The 14302-nt window shown below is 39.3% G+C and overlaps 1 protein-coding gene across 2 annotated transcripts in view; it reads left to right on the top strand.

Annotated features, from left to right (window-relative positions):
• Positions 1-5522: 5522 nt before the first annotated feature.
• Ppp1r1c (protein phosphatase 1 regulatory inhibitor subunit 1C) overlaps positions 5523-14302 on the top strand; it is a 122842-nt gene continuing 114062 nt past the window's right edge. Inside the window, exons 1-2 of one of the 2 annotated variants that reach the window (XM_052725287.1) lie at positions 5523-5980; positions 7771-7831. In XM_052725287.1, coding sequence (XP_052581247.1) covers positions 5900-5980; positions 7771-7831 — 142 coding nt within the window. In that variant the 5' untranslated portion in view covers positions 5523-5899. The remainder of the gene's footprint in view (positions 5981-7770; positions 7832-14302) is intronic. The other variant, XM_052725286.1, reaches the window with a different exon arrangement.

Consider the following 14302-nt stretch of genomic DNA (forward strand, 5'->3'; position numbering starts at 1 on the left):
TTTTTTTTATTATATTAAACATTTTTCATGTCTCTATTCATAGAATCTGTCTTTTTTATTCCAGAATAAAAAAATAAGTGTATTTTCTCTTTTTTTTAAATTTTATAATTTGATTTAATTTTACATATCAGCCATGGATTCCCCTGTCCTCTCTCCTCCCGTGCCCCCCCCCCCCGCCCCTGCACCCTCCCCCCAGCCCACCCCCCATTTCCATCTCCTCCAGGGCAAGGACTCCCATGGGGATTCAGCTCAACCTGGTAGATTCAGTCCAGGCAGGTCCAGTCCCCTCCTCCCAGGCTGATCAAGTGTCCCTGCATAGGCCCCAGGTTCCAAACAGACAGCTCATGCACTAAGGACAGGTCCTGGTCCCACTGCCTGGATGCCTCCCAAACAGTTCAAGCTAATCAAGTGTCTCACTTATCCAGAGGGCCTGATCCAGTTGGGGGCTCCTCAGCTACTGGTTCATAGTTCATGTGTTTCCACTAGTTTGGCTATTTGTCCCTGTGCTTTTTCTAATCTTGGTCTCAACAATTCTCACTCATATAATCCCTCCTCTTTCTCCATGATTGGATTCCTGGAGCTCCACCTGGGGCCTGGCCATGGATCTCTGCATCTGCTTCCATCAGTCATTGGATGAGATTTCTAGCACGACAGTTAGGGTGTTTGGCCATCCTATCACCAGAGTAGGTCAGTTCAGGTTTTCTCTTGACCATTGCCAGTAGTCTATTGTGGAGGTATCTTTGTGGATTTCTGGGGACTTCTCTAGCACTTCTTCCTATTCCCATAGGGTCTTCATTTATCATGGTCTCTTTTTCCTTGTTCTCCCTCTCTGTTCTTGATCCAGCTGGGATCTCCCGCTCCCCTAAGCTCTCTTTCCCTTGACCCTTGCCCTTCATTACCCCCCCTCACGTCCAGTTTGCTCATGTAGATCTCATCCATTTCTCTGTCATTGGGCGATCCCTGTGTCTTTCTTAGGGTTCTGTTTTCTAAGTAGCTTCCCTACCTAGGGAGTTATGAGTAGCAGTCTATTCATTCTTTGTTTTACATCTAGTATCCTCCTATAAGTGAGTACATACCATGTTGGTCTTTCTGAGTCTGGGTTACCTCACTCAGGATGATTTTTTCTGGATCCATCCATTTGCCTGCAAACCTCATGATGTCGTTGTTTTTCTCTGCTGAGTAGTATTCCATTGTGTATATGTACCACATTTTATTTATCCATTCTTCAGTTGAAGGGCATCTAGGTTGTTTTTATGTTCTGGCTATTACAAACAATGCTGCTATGAACATAGCTGAGCATGTGCCCTTGTGGTATGATTGCGCATTCCTTGGGTATATGCCCAAGAGTGGTATAGCTGGGTCTTGGGGGAGATTGATTCCCAATTTTCTAAGAAAGTGCCATATTGATTTCCAAAGAAGCTGTACAAGCTTGCATTCCCACCAGCAGTGGAGGAGAGTTCCCCTTGCTCCACATCCTCTCCAGCATAAGCTGTCTTCAGTGTTTTTGATCTTAGCCATTCTGACGGGTGTAAGGTGGTATCTCAGAGACGTTTTGATTTGCATTTCCCTGATGATTGGGGATGTTGAGCAATTCCTTAAATGTCTTTCAGCCATTTGAATTTCCTCTGCTGAGAATTCTCTGTTTAGCTCTATAGCCCATTTCTTAATTGGACTGTTGGGCATTCTAATTTCTTGAGTTCTTTATATAATCTGGATATCAGCCATCTGTCAGATGTGGGGTTGGTGAAGATCTTTTCCCATTCTATAGGCTGTCACTTTGTCTTGTTGATTGTGTCCTTTGCTCTACAAAAGCTTCTCAGTTTCAAGAGGTCCTATTGATTGATTGTTTCTCTCAGTGTCTGTGCTACTGGTGTTATATTTAGGAAGTGATCTCCTATGCCAATGTGTTCAAGACTACTTCCTACTTTCTCTTCTATCAGGTTCAGAGTAACTGGGTTTATGTTGAGGTCTTTGATCCACTTGGATTTAAGTTTTGTGCACGGTGACAGATATGGATCTATTTGCAGCCTTCTACATGTTGACATCCAGTTCTGCCAGCACCATTTGTTGAATATGCTTTCTTTTTTCCATTGTACAGTTTTGGCTTCTTTGTCAAAAATTATATGTTCATAGCTGTGCGGATTAATGTCAGGGTCTTCAATTCAAGAATCTGTCTTTATTTTTAAAAGAGAAAGAATAAAATTTGCCTCCAAGTCAGCTTAAAGAACAATGCCCAACTCTCTAGATGATCTCCATTATGATCAATATCTTGCAATCACCTCCTTCTATTAGCTCACGTGCCATGGTGTTTATGTATTAGAATACAGGGTGGCTATACAGGTTCTGGTGGCTTCTCCCAACTGTTCCAAAGGCCTTTGCATTAAAATAGCTTTGTGATAAAAATCCAGTGCCTGGATTTGAAATCTATCTATGTTTCTGCCATTCATTAGTGGGAAGAACTTAAGCAAATCTCCTAAATCCTTTGTTTCTCAATGTTCTCATTTGAAATGAGAGGGATAGATAGCAGTAGGGCAAACAGCAAGTGGCCATTATCAGTATTAATACAGGTATAGCACTTAGAATACTACATGGATAAAGTACCTACCATACAAGCATAGACATTATTATTGCTATTATTATTATCTCTTATGAAAATAAATATATACCTAACCATTTCATACAATCAGAGGCTCTGGTTTGTTCATATACTTCAGTATTGGGTAAATGTCATATTGAACATTTTTTAATCACTTTAAATTTAGTTACATTATATGATTCTTAGACTAACAATTTAGCTTGAAATCTTTATTTGTATTTTATATGTATGGGTGTTTTGCTTATATGTGTATCTGTGCACCACATGCTTGCGGTATTCTCAGAGGCTAGAAGAGGGTATCAGATCCTCTGGAACTGAAGTTACAGATTGTTATAAGCCACCATATTGGTGCTAGAAACCCAGTTCTAAGTTCTCATACCTGCTTTGGCATGTCCCCAGGCCTAACAATTTAGCTATAAAAGGATTTCAAATAAGACCTCTCAGCACAATCTCTCCTCTAATGCCTTAGCAAAAAGCCTGGCAGTAAATGTGTTGAATTGCTGTGTGAATAGGTTTTCAAAATGTTAAATAATTAAGACAGAGACAGGTAGCTATTGTGCTAAATGGAGGTATACTGAATGTTCTATGTTGACAGAAGAGATTGTTTGACCCCTTTCCCCATGCTTCAACAACCCCTGTTTGGGTAGAAACAAATCCATAACATTTTCCTAAAAGCAAGACCACTCAGCTGAGTCCTGGCAAGTACACAGAAGCTGGTCGCACTGATGAAGGATAGCAATCTTAAAAGGCCCAGGAAGTTTCTTTAGGTACTATCTCTGGTCAAACTATTAAAAAGGAGGCATTAAACCCAAGGAGATGCCTCATCAGGTACAGCACTTACTGAGCAATCCTGAGGACCAGAGTTCTGATCCCTATCACCCGTATAAATGTCTTGTGAGCATGGTATGGGCCTCTGCTCTCTGAGTGTGGAATGCAAAGATGGGAATCCCTAGAACAGGCTGGCTAGTTAGACTAGTCTAATCATCCTGCTTCAGGCTCAAGTGGGAGACTGCCTCAATATATAAAGAGGATCGTGATCTAGGAAGACACCCAATGCCATCCTGTATCTCACATGCATATGCATACACATTTGTACACACACACACACACACACACACACACACACACACACACACACAAACACACACACACATACACACACACACACACATACACACTGTCTGCTCATATACACATGAACATGCGTGCATACACACTTTCTGGTCTTCATCCTATAATATACTCATAGAATTTCACTTTATTGTCTCTTCCTCTTATTGACCTTAAATTTTCTAATAGGTAGAGATTCTTAGTAAGTCTTGCTATAAATGTGTGTCATTAAGCTCTTTGAAAAATCTAGAAAAGGTATAATTGCTATCTGCTACAGAGCGGCTAGAGGCTGATGTTACGAGCAGCTCCTTTTAAGGGTTCACCCATCTAAACCTCACAGGAAAAAGCGTTCTCTCATGGCCTGAGTCGTTCATCTTGGTAAGTAGCAGAGTGAGGGTGCAAGTTTGAGCCTACCAAGTACAAGTTCTTGATGACTGCTGAGCAAATTCTGGATTAATTTCACACTAAAAAGCCTGTCTACTTTTCCATAGTATTTTGGCCACTATTCAGAGGAATACCACCGGTAACGGTCTTGCTCTGCGAAGGTTTTCTTTTTAGGGGCTTCTGTAATGTCTACCATAGAATCTTTGGAGTGGTAAGTTTGCTTTCCCCTCTTCAGAGAAGAATCCTTCACAAGATTTCCTGCTGTCAGCATTTTTTTCTCACCTAAAATTACTTTCCCGTCGGTATCTCATTTGCTTTTCCTCTAGCGTATACAGGAAACTACTTGAATAATAGATATTACTTTCTATATACTTTCCAGAACATTGTATGATTAAATCATTGATATGTATTTCTGTTATAGAATCAGACCTTCAAAATAAAGGGAACTTCATTTGTGAATACCTACAATTTTAGACAATATCAAAATGCGTTTAGTGAATCTAAAAACGACATTCTGAAATCCAGTAGTCATCAAATCACACCGTTCAAATGGAAAAGTAAAGAACTGAAGTTCTCTTTTTTATTGAGGCAGGCTCATTTCCAGGCTACTTTCAATAAGCAGTGACTTCTGTGAAAGCCATCTGGTGATATGGCCATCCATGGTTTGATGTTACTTGAGATGGTCACGTCGGTTTCTGCTGTGACCACAGCCACTGGACTCGTCATCTTTCTGAAGATGATCCTTTTTAGGCTTTTCCTCACGTCTTCATCTTTACGTAAAACCCCGTCATTGACAACAAGCCACACTGTCAGTCACCACTGGGTTTCCACTGACATTTTCCACTCATTTCTGAATTCTTCCAAGTCAGAGGATGTAACTGGCCCCATCAGGAACAAAATAAAGGCCATAGAAACAGCAGTGACATCCAAGCTGGGTGCTAAATTTAGCTGTTCAATACTTTCTACTCAAGTTAAAAACCATGAACTGTAATTATGGAATGTTAGAACAGAATGGGAGCTTAAAGGTCATCTAATCTAACTTCCCCTTTTTTTTCCATTGAAAGTGTAGAGGCCTAGACATATGCTGTGATTTGCTCGGGGCCACAGAGCTTATTAAGAGTGGAACTTGAACTAAGATCTGCTCAGCCCTAGGGCAGTAATAACCTAACCAGATCTTGATGCACAGATAGAGCTGATATTATTGGTTGTGGCTTATAGTTGATAGCCGCTCATTGATGTGGTGGTTGAGTGTGAAACAGCAAAGGTGTCCGACTTGTAAGTTGCTACAAAGAAATGACATGATTCTACAGCCAGGCCCTGCCCCCAGCTCTGAAAACTTCCTGCTTTATGTTCATCAATAATGAATGACCCATCCCTGTAATGCTCAGAGGGAGCTTATGCTGCACTTTCGAGCAGCCGGTTAGTAATGTACAGTGGATAGAGCCTTTCTTTTAAATCCCAGGGCAGCAGGTCCTTCAAGGTTAGCATTGCAATTTCAATTAGCCGCTGAGTGAAAGCTTGGCATGTGTATTAGTGAGCAGGGACACAATTAGCTTATTCTTCCATTCCCAATTGTGTTGAGAGGATCCAAAGGATTGGTGGGGGATCCGGCAAGCCAGGCATCACTGGATAGTGCAGAAGGGAGTTCCTCAAACCTCGATATCTTCACTTGTTCAGGCCGGAGTTACAGAGATTTATTACAAAACACTGTGTGTGGCTTGGTGAAGGGTGCCTCAGGAGCACTCCGGATACCACTTGGGGTTTGCCTTTTTGAGTGCTCCACCGCTCTGTCTTATTCTCGTCATCACCATGGAGCCCAACAGCCCCAAAAAGATACAATTTGCTGTGCCTTTATTCCAGAGTCAGATTGCTCCAGAGGCAGCAGAGCAGGTAAGGGGGAGTGGATGGGGAATAATGCCTGGATATCGGGCAGTAAGGGCATGCGTCCTTGCTAGGTGAAAGGTTAGAGAACCTTTCTGCATTTGCTCAATTGTGTGACTTTCTGGATGAAAAGTGAGTCTGCTTTTGCAGACCCACTTGTGTTTGGGTTGCATTGGGGAGCAACTGGCCAAGATTTTAGCAGCACTACATTCTATATAAAACTAACAGCAATGTATCAGACGTTCTGGTCTGAAGCACTATGTGCTGGCTTTTGATTCTTAAAGTAACAGTTTTAACGTTTAGAGAAACTTTGAAAACATTACCAAAAATTAGCAATCTTCTATTTTGTTACTTATAAAATAAAAAAAGTAAATATTAAAGTAGCAAATCCCAGACTAATTTAGTATTACAGGCTTCATATTTTTATGTGTTTTCATTGTGTATCGCCGAACAATAGCTCTGTATTATATATGAGCAATGAATATGAAAAATACTATATTACTTTTTCCTAGGTTCCTTTTCTATGTGTGATATTGGTTTCTAAATGTATAATGTTCATATTTACTTAGACTCTGGGTGCAATGGACCCACATAAAAGATGTTCTGTGGCATAAAAACAAATATGGAGTATTTGGGAATAGCAAAGAAAGTTACAGGAACTCCAATCGAATTCATTAATTACTTAAAACCCAGATTACCCCTGAATCCTCTTCCAAATAGTTGATACAAAGTCTTAAAATAAGTATTGTCTCTGGGAGTTTTGCTTTATATGATGATGCTTTGACAGTAGACCCACCCAGATTTGGACCAGATAAATATAACTTTGACCAGATCTGTTTACTGAACTGAGTATTGCTTCCATTTTGAACAACATCATTTATACATTTTATCCTTTATCCTATTGACAAGTATTCTGGGAATTTAGCTATGAACTGATGCATTGAATGAATAAAGGCTACCTGAAGCAAGAGATTCTAGTCATAATATGCTTCTGTAATTCCCATAACAAGGGGATGAATCCACCAAATCTTAGTTTCAATTAAGCATACATTCATTTTTATTCTTCTACCTTTTTGAGTAACTTTTACTTATTTATATACAATTTTACACACACATATATAATGTATCTTAATCATATTTTCCCCAACTCTCCCTCCCATTTCATTGACACCCACTAACATGCCCTCTTGCTTTCATGGTCTCTCCCTTTTGTTCTTTCTAACCCACTGAGTCCAATTAGTACTGCCTAGAGGAATTAAAATTCACATTCTTGTAAGATTTGTATTTTTGGTTGACCTGCCAGTTTGGTCTAAATATTAAATTAGAAAGTATAAAATCAATCATGTTAATTGAAATTTAAAACATACATTGCCAATTTAATTACAGCACATAGTAGAAATGTGAGGCTTCTGGGTTCCTTTTGTCTCATTTAGATGAGAGCAAGGGACCATGATATCATTGCCAATGTCATGGGGCTTTTCCAGTCACTTAAATAGTAAGTCATCCCTGTACTTTACTGTGTATTAATCTTAGTTGCATATTTTAATGGTATACAACTTTAATTTTTTTTCCTTTGGAAATGTAACTTTGTGGTAAAAAATAGTGTTAGTAATATCTGGCAGTTCTAGCTAGCTTCCTGTGCTCTAACATATATAGTGAGCATACACTATGTTCCTTCTAGAAGTTTGTTCATATATGTTGGGGAAAGAGGAGGGTGGACAGCTTTTCGAGCCGTAGAATCAATGAAGGGCAGTGTCTGATTCTCACACTGACATCAGCTGTGCCTTTGCTGTTCACAGATCAGGAAAAGAAGACCCACGCCAGCATCCCTTGTGATTCTCAATGAGCATAACCCCCCAGGTAAAGAACCATGATGTCTTTCCTATTGGTGAGGAGGAACAGGACTGTCTAAGGAGGACCAAAGAGCATGGCATTGGTGACAAATTCCAGCTAAGGGTTTCCAGTTAGCTAAAAGGGATCATAAACAAAATCAGAAATAAATATCACAAGGACTGTCTCAATCTTCTGGAACGATACCCCCGGTACTGACATGGCATGACATGTTTTATCAGCATTGGTTGCTGTGTGTGTACGGAACCTGGGCCAGGCTTTATTGATGAAGTTGGTAAAAAGTTGCTTAATGAGATTTCAAGGTTCAAGTTGCAGACCTGGAGCTGATTATGTTTTTGCAGAGTGTGATTTTAGTTATGGTACGGGAAGGGAACATGCCAGCACTGGCTGCAGCCTTGCTGCTGATGTCATCTCTGAACAATGCAATTGACAAGGAACCAGATCAATTTTCAGCACTGCCCATTTGAGAGCCATTCCGAATGCTGGCATCCATTTGTTGAGGTTTGAGTTTCCATTTCCTGTAAAAAGTAAAACTGCATTATTAGTCTTGATAAGGAGCTATGATCTGTAATACACAAACAGTAAGTTTACTTATTGGATGGAGTGATTTTCATCTTACATTTAATGGCAGCCCCTGGAAATACAAGCAGACCAGGAAAGGCCATTAATTTGTAACCCAGCAGATCACAGTGGGTTTTGTTGTTGTTGTTATTGCTGTTGTTGTTTGTTCGTTTGATTGACTGTGGCTTTAAATAAAGGAGGCTGAAAAAAGTTTGAATAATGGAAAGATATTAAGTCTATTTATAAGTCCTGAATGATTTGTTCTAGGGATGTCACAATAAAATAGTCCTTGACTTTTCTGGAATCTTCCTACTTAAAGAAACACACAAAAAGAAAAAAAAAAATCTCATAGAATATTTATTATTGTGCCTAGATACAGGAAAATTAGCAGCTCACTGAAACAAGTAAGTTGTGTCTATTGAGAACAAACATTATACTTTGTTTTTTGTTTGTTTGTTTGATTTGTTTTGTTTTGTTGTTTTTTGGTTTTTCGAGACAGGGTTTCTCTGTGTAGTTTTGGTGCCTGTCCTGGATCTCACGCTGTAGACCAGGCTGGCCTCGAACTCACTGGCTCTGCCTCCCGTGTGCTGGGATTAAAGGTGTGCACCACGGCTGCCCGGCCTATGATTCTTAATCAATGAAGAGCATAGTGTCTTAAAATCATCTTCAAACATATCACCTTAGTTAGTAAGTATTAACTTATATGTACTTGAATAAGAGGTACAAATGACACATATGTGCATGCTTATAGCTTACAAATAAATATGTTTGTAAATTCAATGACTAAGTCTTTTCACTGTGTAAGTGATTTTATAGCAGTTTTCAATCCATACCTTGCTCATAATAGCAAACATTTCCATAGTACTCTGGGATTAGCTTCCTGATAGAATAATGTTCATCCTGACCCATAGGTATCCTTCAAACTACTAGAGATTAACTCTCAGAGTTTTTAACTGTTATTATGATCTAAACATAGTAAAGCTGGTCTTTGTAGCTCTCATGTAAAACTCCACACAGTAATTGATATGTCTTGAATGCTAAATATGGGCCATTTCACACAATAGGAGAGTGCGAGAGAGGTGAAGTGGTTTTTGTGACATTATTCCACTAGAGATGGTGGATTCCAAAGACAAACCTGACACTAACCTTGAGCATTGGTTTTTCCATTGCACAGAATAGACTCTTTCAGTTCCTACAAGCAGGCAAACATGGCGTTTAGGTAAATTTGTCTGGACTACTTACTTTAGCAGATGAGGAACTATATTTGATATCCCAGGAAAAGATTTTATTTTGACTTAGAAAGCTTGTTCTTAGGAGATGTTCCAACCAGTAATTCCCTATTTCCCTTGTTGACCTTGCCCCTCTTTGTGGTTGTGAGTACCATTAGAGAGAAATAAGATGTGAGCAGCATCTTGCACAGAGCTGGGTCATCTTGGAGACATTATCTACCTGTGTCTTCATCCTTCTATTTATGGAAAGACTGGCTATGTATAGTACTGGCATCAGTGTGTATGTGAACCATGTTTAGAATGAGTGCTAGATTCTGCAGCAAAAGCCTTAGATCTAAGACTTTTCCTAGTAAAAAATGATATAACCCAGTATCTGTATTTACTGAGGAAAGCACTTGAAGTCAGATTCCACAGACAAATGATGAAATACAACTAAACTTGGCTACTGGTCTTTATTAGTCCTACAATGCTGGGTAAGGGACCACTCCAAGCTTTATTTTATCATGTATTGAACAAATATGATAATGCCCATTTTTTCCACTTCATGTACTCTTTAAATGACCAAATGATTTAACATGAATATACATTAAAAACTGCAAAACAAATATTAAGGATCACTGTTGACTGATGTAGTCTAGAACTCATAATTTGCATGCCATACTTAAGATTCATTACAACAAGCACACACACATGCTCACATCTGCCCTGAGAATTTCTATCTTATGCAACAATTCTTTTTTTCTACTTAATTGCCCATTTCCTGAGCAATTTTTTCTTTTTTTAATTAAGAATTTTTTATTCATTCACATACCAATCAAAGATCCCTCTCTTCCCTCTTCCCACCCCTCCAGCCCCCACTCCCAACCCACCCTCTATTCTTCCCTACAAGAAGATAAGACCTCCCATGGGGAGGTACATTTAGTAGAGACACATCTAAGCACCTCCCCCTGCCTCAAGGCTATGTGAGGTCTTTGAGTAAACTGCGATAGGGGTGGGCAATGGAGGGTAGGGGATGTGAACATAAGGGAACGGGATGGTCGAGCTAGAGCAGGGATGGAGTAGGAGAGCAATGGGAGAGATACCATGGTGGAGGGAGACATCATGAGGCTAGGGAGAGGCTGGGTGCTAGGAAGGTTCCCAGGAATCTCCAAGGATGACCCCAGCTTAGACTACTGTCAATAGTGGAGAGGGTGCCTGAACTGGCTTACCCCAGTGATCAGATTGGTGGATACAACTTATCACAGAGCTTTTCTCCAGTGACTGATGGAGGCAGATGCAGAGATCCACAGCCAAACACCAGGCCAAGCTCTAGGAGTCCAGTCGAGGGGAGAGAAGAGGGATTCTATGAGTAAGGACATCAAGATCATGATGGGGAAACCTACAGAGACAACCAAACCAGACTATGAAGTTTAGATCAACAGCTGTGGAGCCTGCATGGGACAGGACTGGACCTTCTGCATAGCAAGACAGTTCTGTAGCTTGGTCTGCTTAAAGGCCCACCGGGAAGTGGGATCAGAGTCCTTCCCTGGTGCATGAGCAGGCTTTTTGGAGCCCACTACTTATGCAACAATTCTTAGTTACAAACATCTGGCTATTTGTAAAACATTTCCTAAGAGCTTCTACTTTTGCAAAGCAGCAGCGTCTTCTGGCCCTCAAAAGCAGTGGTCTTTAGCAAACAAAGAATGGTGCGGCTTTAAACACTGAGGACTGGGAGATGGGGGTGGAGGTGAGGGGGGCAGGGGACTAACGCTAACGATTCTCAATTTATTGAAACAGTCCATGAAATAATTGGAGATTCTTAGAATTATATACCATTAATACTGCTTAAGATTCAAATCCCTGAAAATGTTTCTTTATGGTAAATAGAACAAAGAAAGTTAAATTCTTCATTATAGATAGATAATTAATGAGTCATTTTATCTGGGTGTGATAATCCTAGCTCTTCGGAGGCTGACAAAGGATTCCTCGAGTTCCAGCTGTCCTGAACTATATAAGATGTATCTGACCAACTTGGGTTCCAGTATTTACAATATGAAAAGCTGTCTTTAAGACTAGAACAAATGTGATGTTAGTGAATTGCAACAATGATTAAAAAGAAGGCATAGTTTTCTGTTGCTATTATTATTTACCATTTAGGTATTAGCACAAATAGCAAATGATGAAAGTATTTAAAAAGAATAGATTAATTTTAGATTTAAGTATTCATATCATTCTTCATTTTGATATAATCAGAATGGAACAGTAGAACAGAAAGTTATTTTAACATGTCAGTCCAGTGGTTTCATTTGTTCACTACTTTGCATGTGATGTTCTAACCACACAGAGAAGACAGACACCCAATTGGTCAGTTGTCATGGCAACCAACTATACCTTCAGTTCTTCCCTAACAAATAAGCTAGACTTGCCCCCAGTAGAAGTTCTATGAAATAGGCATACAACTATTAAGGCTATATTACCCTTTGATCAGCAAATAATTTAACCCAAAATTACAGGAGTAAGAAAGGCTAATAGCAAATGTTGTGTCTTTATTGTAGAAAAGGAGGAATCAAAATACTTGCATTCAGAAATAACTCTGAACAGTCAGGTGGCAGTAACAAGATATCAGAAGCATAAGACCTGGGTTTAGGGAATCATCATGGACAAATGTCACCTTTTCCCTGTCTTCTGAGACCAGTAATTTGAGTAACGTTTGAAGGAACTGCTTTTCTTTCTGTATTTCAGTTCTTCTACTTGAGCTTATCAGTTTCTTTGAAGCTGTGTCTTGGAGTGTCATTATCTGTTCTTATAGTAAACACAGTTAGCTTTTATTCTTCTGTGATCTGTGGTCAACTGGTGGAATCCTTATAGCTTTATCTGGACTCAAACAGACATCATCTTAATACAACAATAAATGGCAGCTGCCTTTTGAAATGTATTCCATCTCGTATATGGATTTTCTTGAACATTGCTTGTCTTTAAAAAGACATAGGACTGTATGTTTGGCTACAGGGATGTTATGGTTTGGATGTTAAATGTCTCCTAAAGGCACAACATACTCAAATTTTGATCATTAGCCTGTGGCACTGCTGAGATATGATGGAATTTTTTGGAAGGGGAACCCTCTGAAAGGAAACAGGGAATGCCCAGCTGTCAGGAGACAAGCCCTTATATGATGTCTTACCTACCAGAGGCCCAAAAGAACATGGCTGGATAATCACTTTAAAGCCGTGGAAGAAAATGAATCTCTCCTCACAGCAGCAAAAATCTGATTAGTATACAGGATTAGAACTCTCCAGAGTTAGGAAAAGAAAAACATTTAGAAAATACTTCTTGTCTCATCTCACATTGTTACAGAAGGACATAAATCATCTCAGCTCCCCGAGACTGGCTCCACTTTATGTACCTCAGAGAAAAAATACATAATTACGTCTGGATTTCAGTTTCAAGTCTAATAATTTTAGTGGTAAAAAAGTTTCTTATGCCAAAGTTGAACATAAATTCTCAACTGACAATAAATCTTCACTTATTCTGTTCAAGAAAAGTTTTTCACCTATTTAAATATATAAAACAAGCCCTTGTTGTTAATTTCTACATCAATATCCATTTCCCAGAACCACTAAGGACTTTAGTGAACTCATTCCAAATTCTCCTCCATCTCTCTACATTTTGAGCCCAGAGCTGGACACAGGCTTCCAGTAAAAAGCCAGTCTAGAACAGGCTTTGTGAATATTAAGGTTTGTGGCATCCATTCTTTTCCACTTACTGTTAAGCAGAGGCTGTATGGTTACAATTATATTTAATGGGCCTGAGGCCTATTAAATATGATTGAACTATAAGAGGTCTGAAGCTAAGTGAAGATTTAGGTAAGTACCCAAGACTCTAAAAGCTTATTATACATCTAAAATTGTGACTGGAAATACAACGTAAAATGATTTGGAAGGGTATTTATTGAATTTACTACCAAGCCAAATTTGAGGAAATTTGGCTTTCTCATGACTATTTTATCCCCTAAGTAATCTTAGAAATAGGAATTAAAATGAAAAGATATTTTCTTATACCTTGGGGTCCTAAAAAGTAGTTAATATAAAACTTATGAGCTACAACATTCACGATCATGCTGTCTCTTCTCAATCTTGATAGTAAGTTGAGAGACCCAAGAGAACTGGGATTCCCAACATCTGGGACTATGGGTCTCTGCAAACTGAAAAGAAAACTAGTGTCCCTCCGTACACCATAGAAGGTGACTTGTAAACAAGACACACATTATATGGTTCTGAAACTGAGTCATGTGATGAGACTTTGAAATGCTTCATACATAGACAGCTAGAAAGCATGCTGCTGTTCAAACACAAAAGACTCCTAGAAATTTTGGATGATTTCTCGTGAATCTCCTTGTTCAGAATTAATGAAGAGCTGTGCAGCACCATCAAGTAAAAGTATATGGTTATTTGCTGTGTTACAAGAGTCACAAGAATGAATCTCTTAATGGCAATCCTGTTGTTTTTCAAAACGAATGACTGTGTAGTCAAAAGACAATGCCGTGAATGGAAGTTCCAGGGAGACAGTGAGAATTTTCCTAGGAACTTAACTATTTGAGTAAGATGTCATACCAGACTCAGAGGGGACAGACATCTCTAAGGACCTCAAATCAACTATGTCCAAATAAAGTCATGCTGGTCCATAGTACACATGTAGTTTCATTCTAAATTTT

The sequence above is a fragment of the Peromyscus californicus genome, unplaced genomic scaffold, assembly GCF_007827085.1.
Source record: "Peromyscus californicus insignis strain IS unplaced genomic scaffold, ASM782708v3 Scaffold_7__1_contigs__length_154581171, whole genome shotgun sequence".
NCBI classification, from domain to species: domain Eukaryota; kingdom Metazoa; phylum Chordata; class Mammalia; order Rodentia; family Cricetidae; genus Peromyscus; species Peromyscus californicus.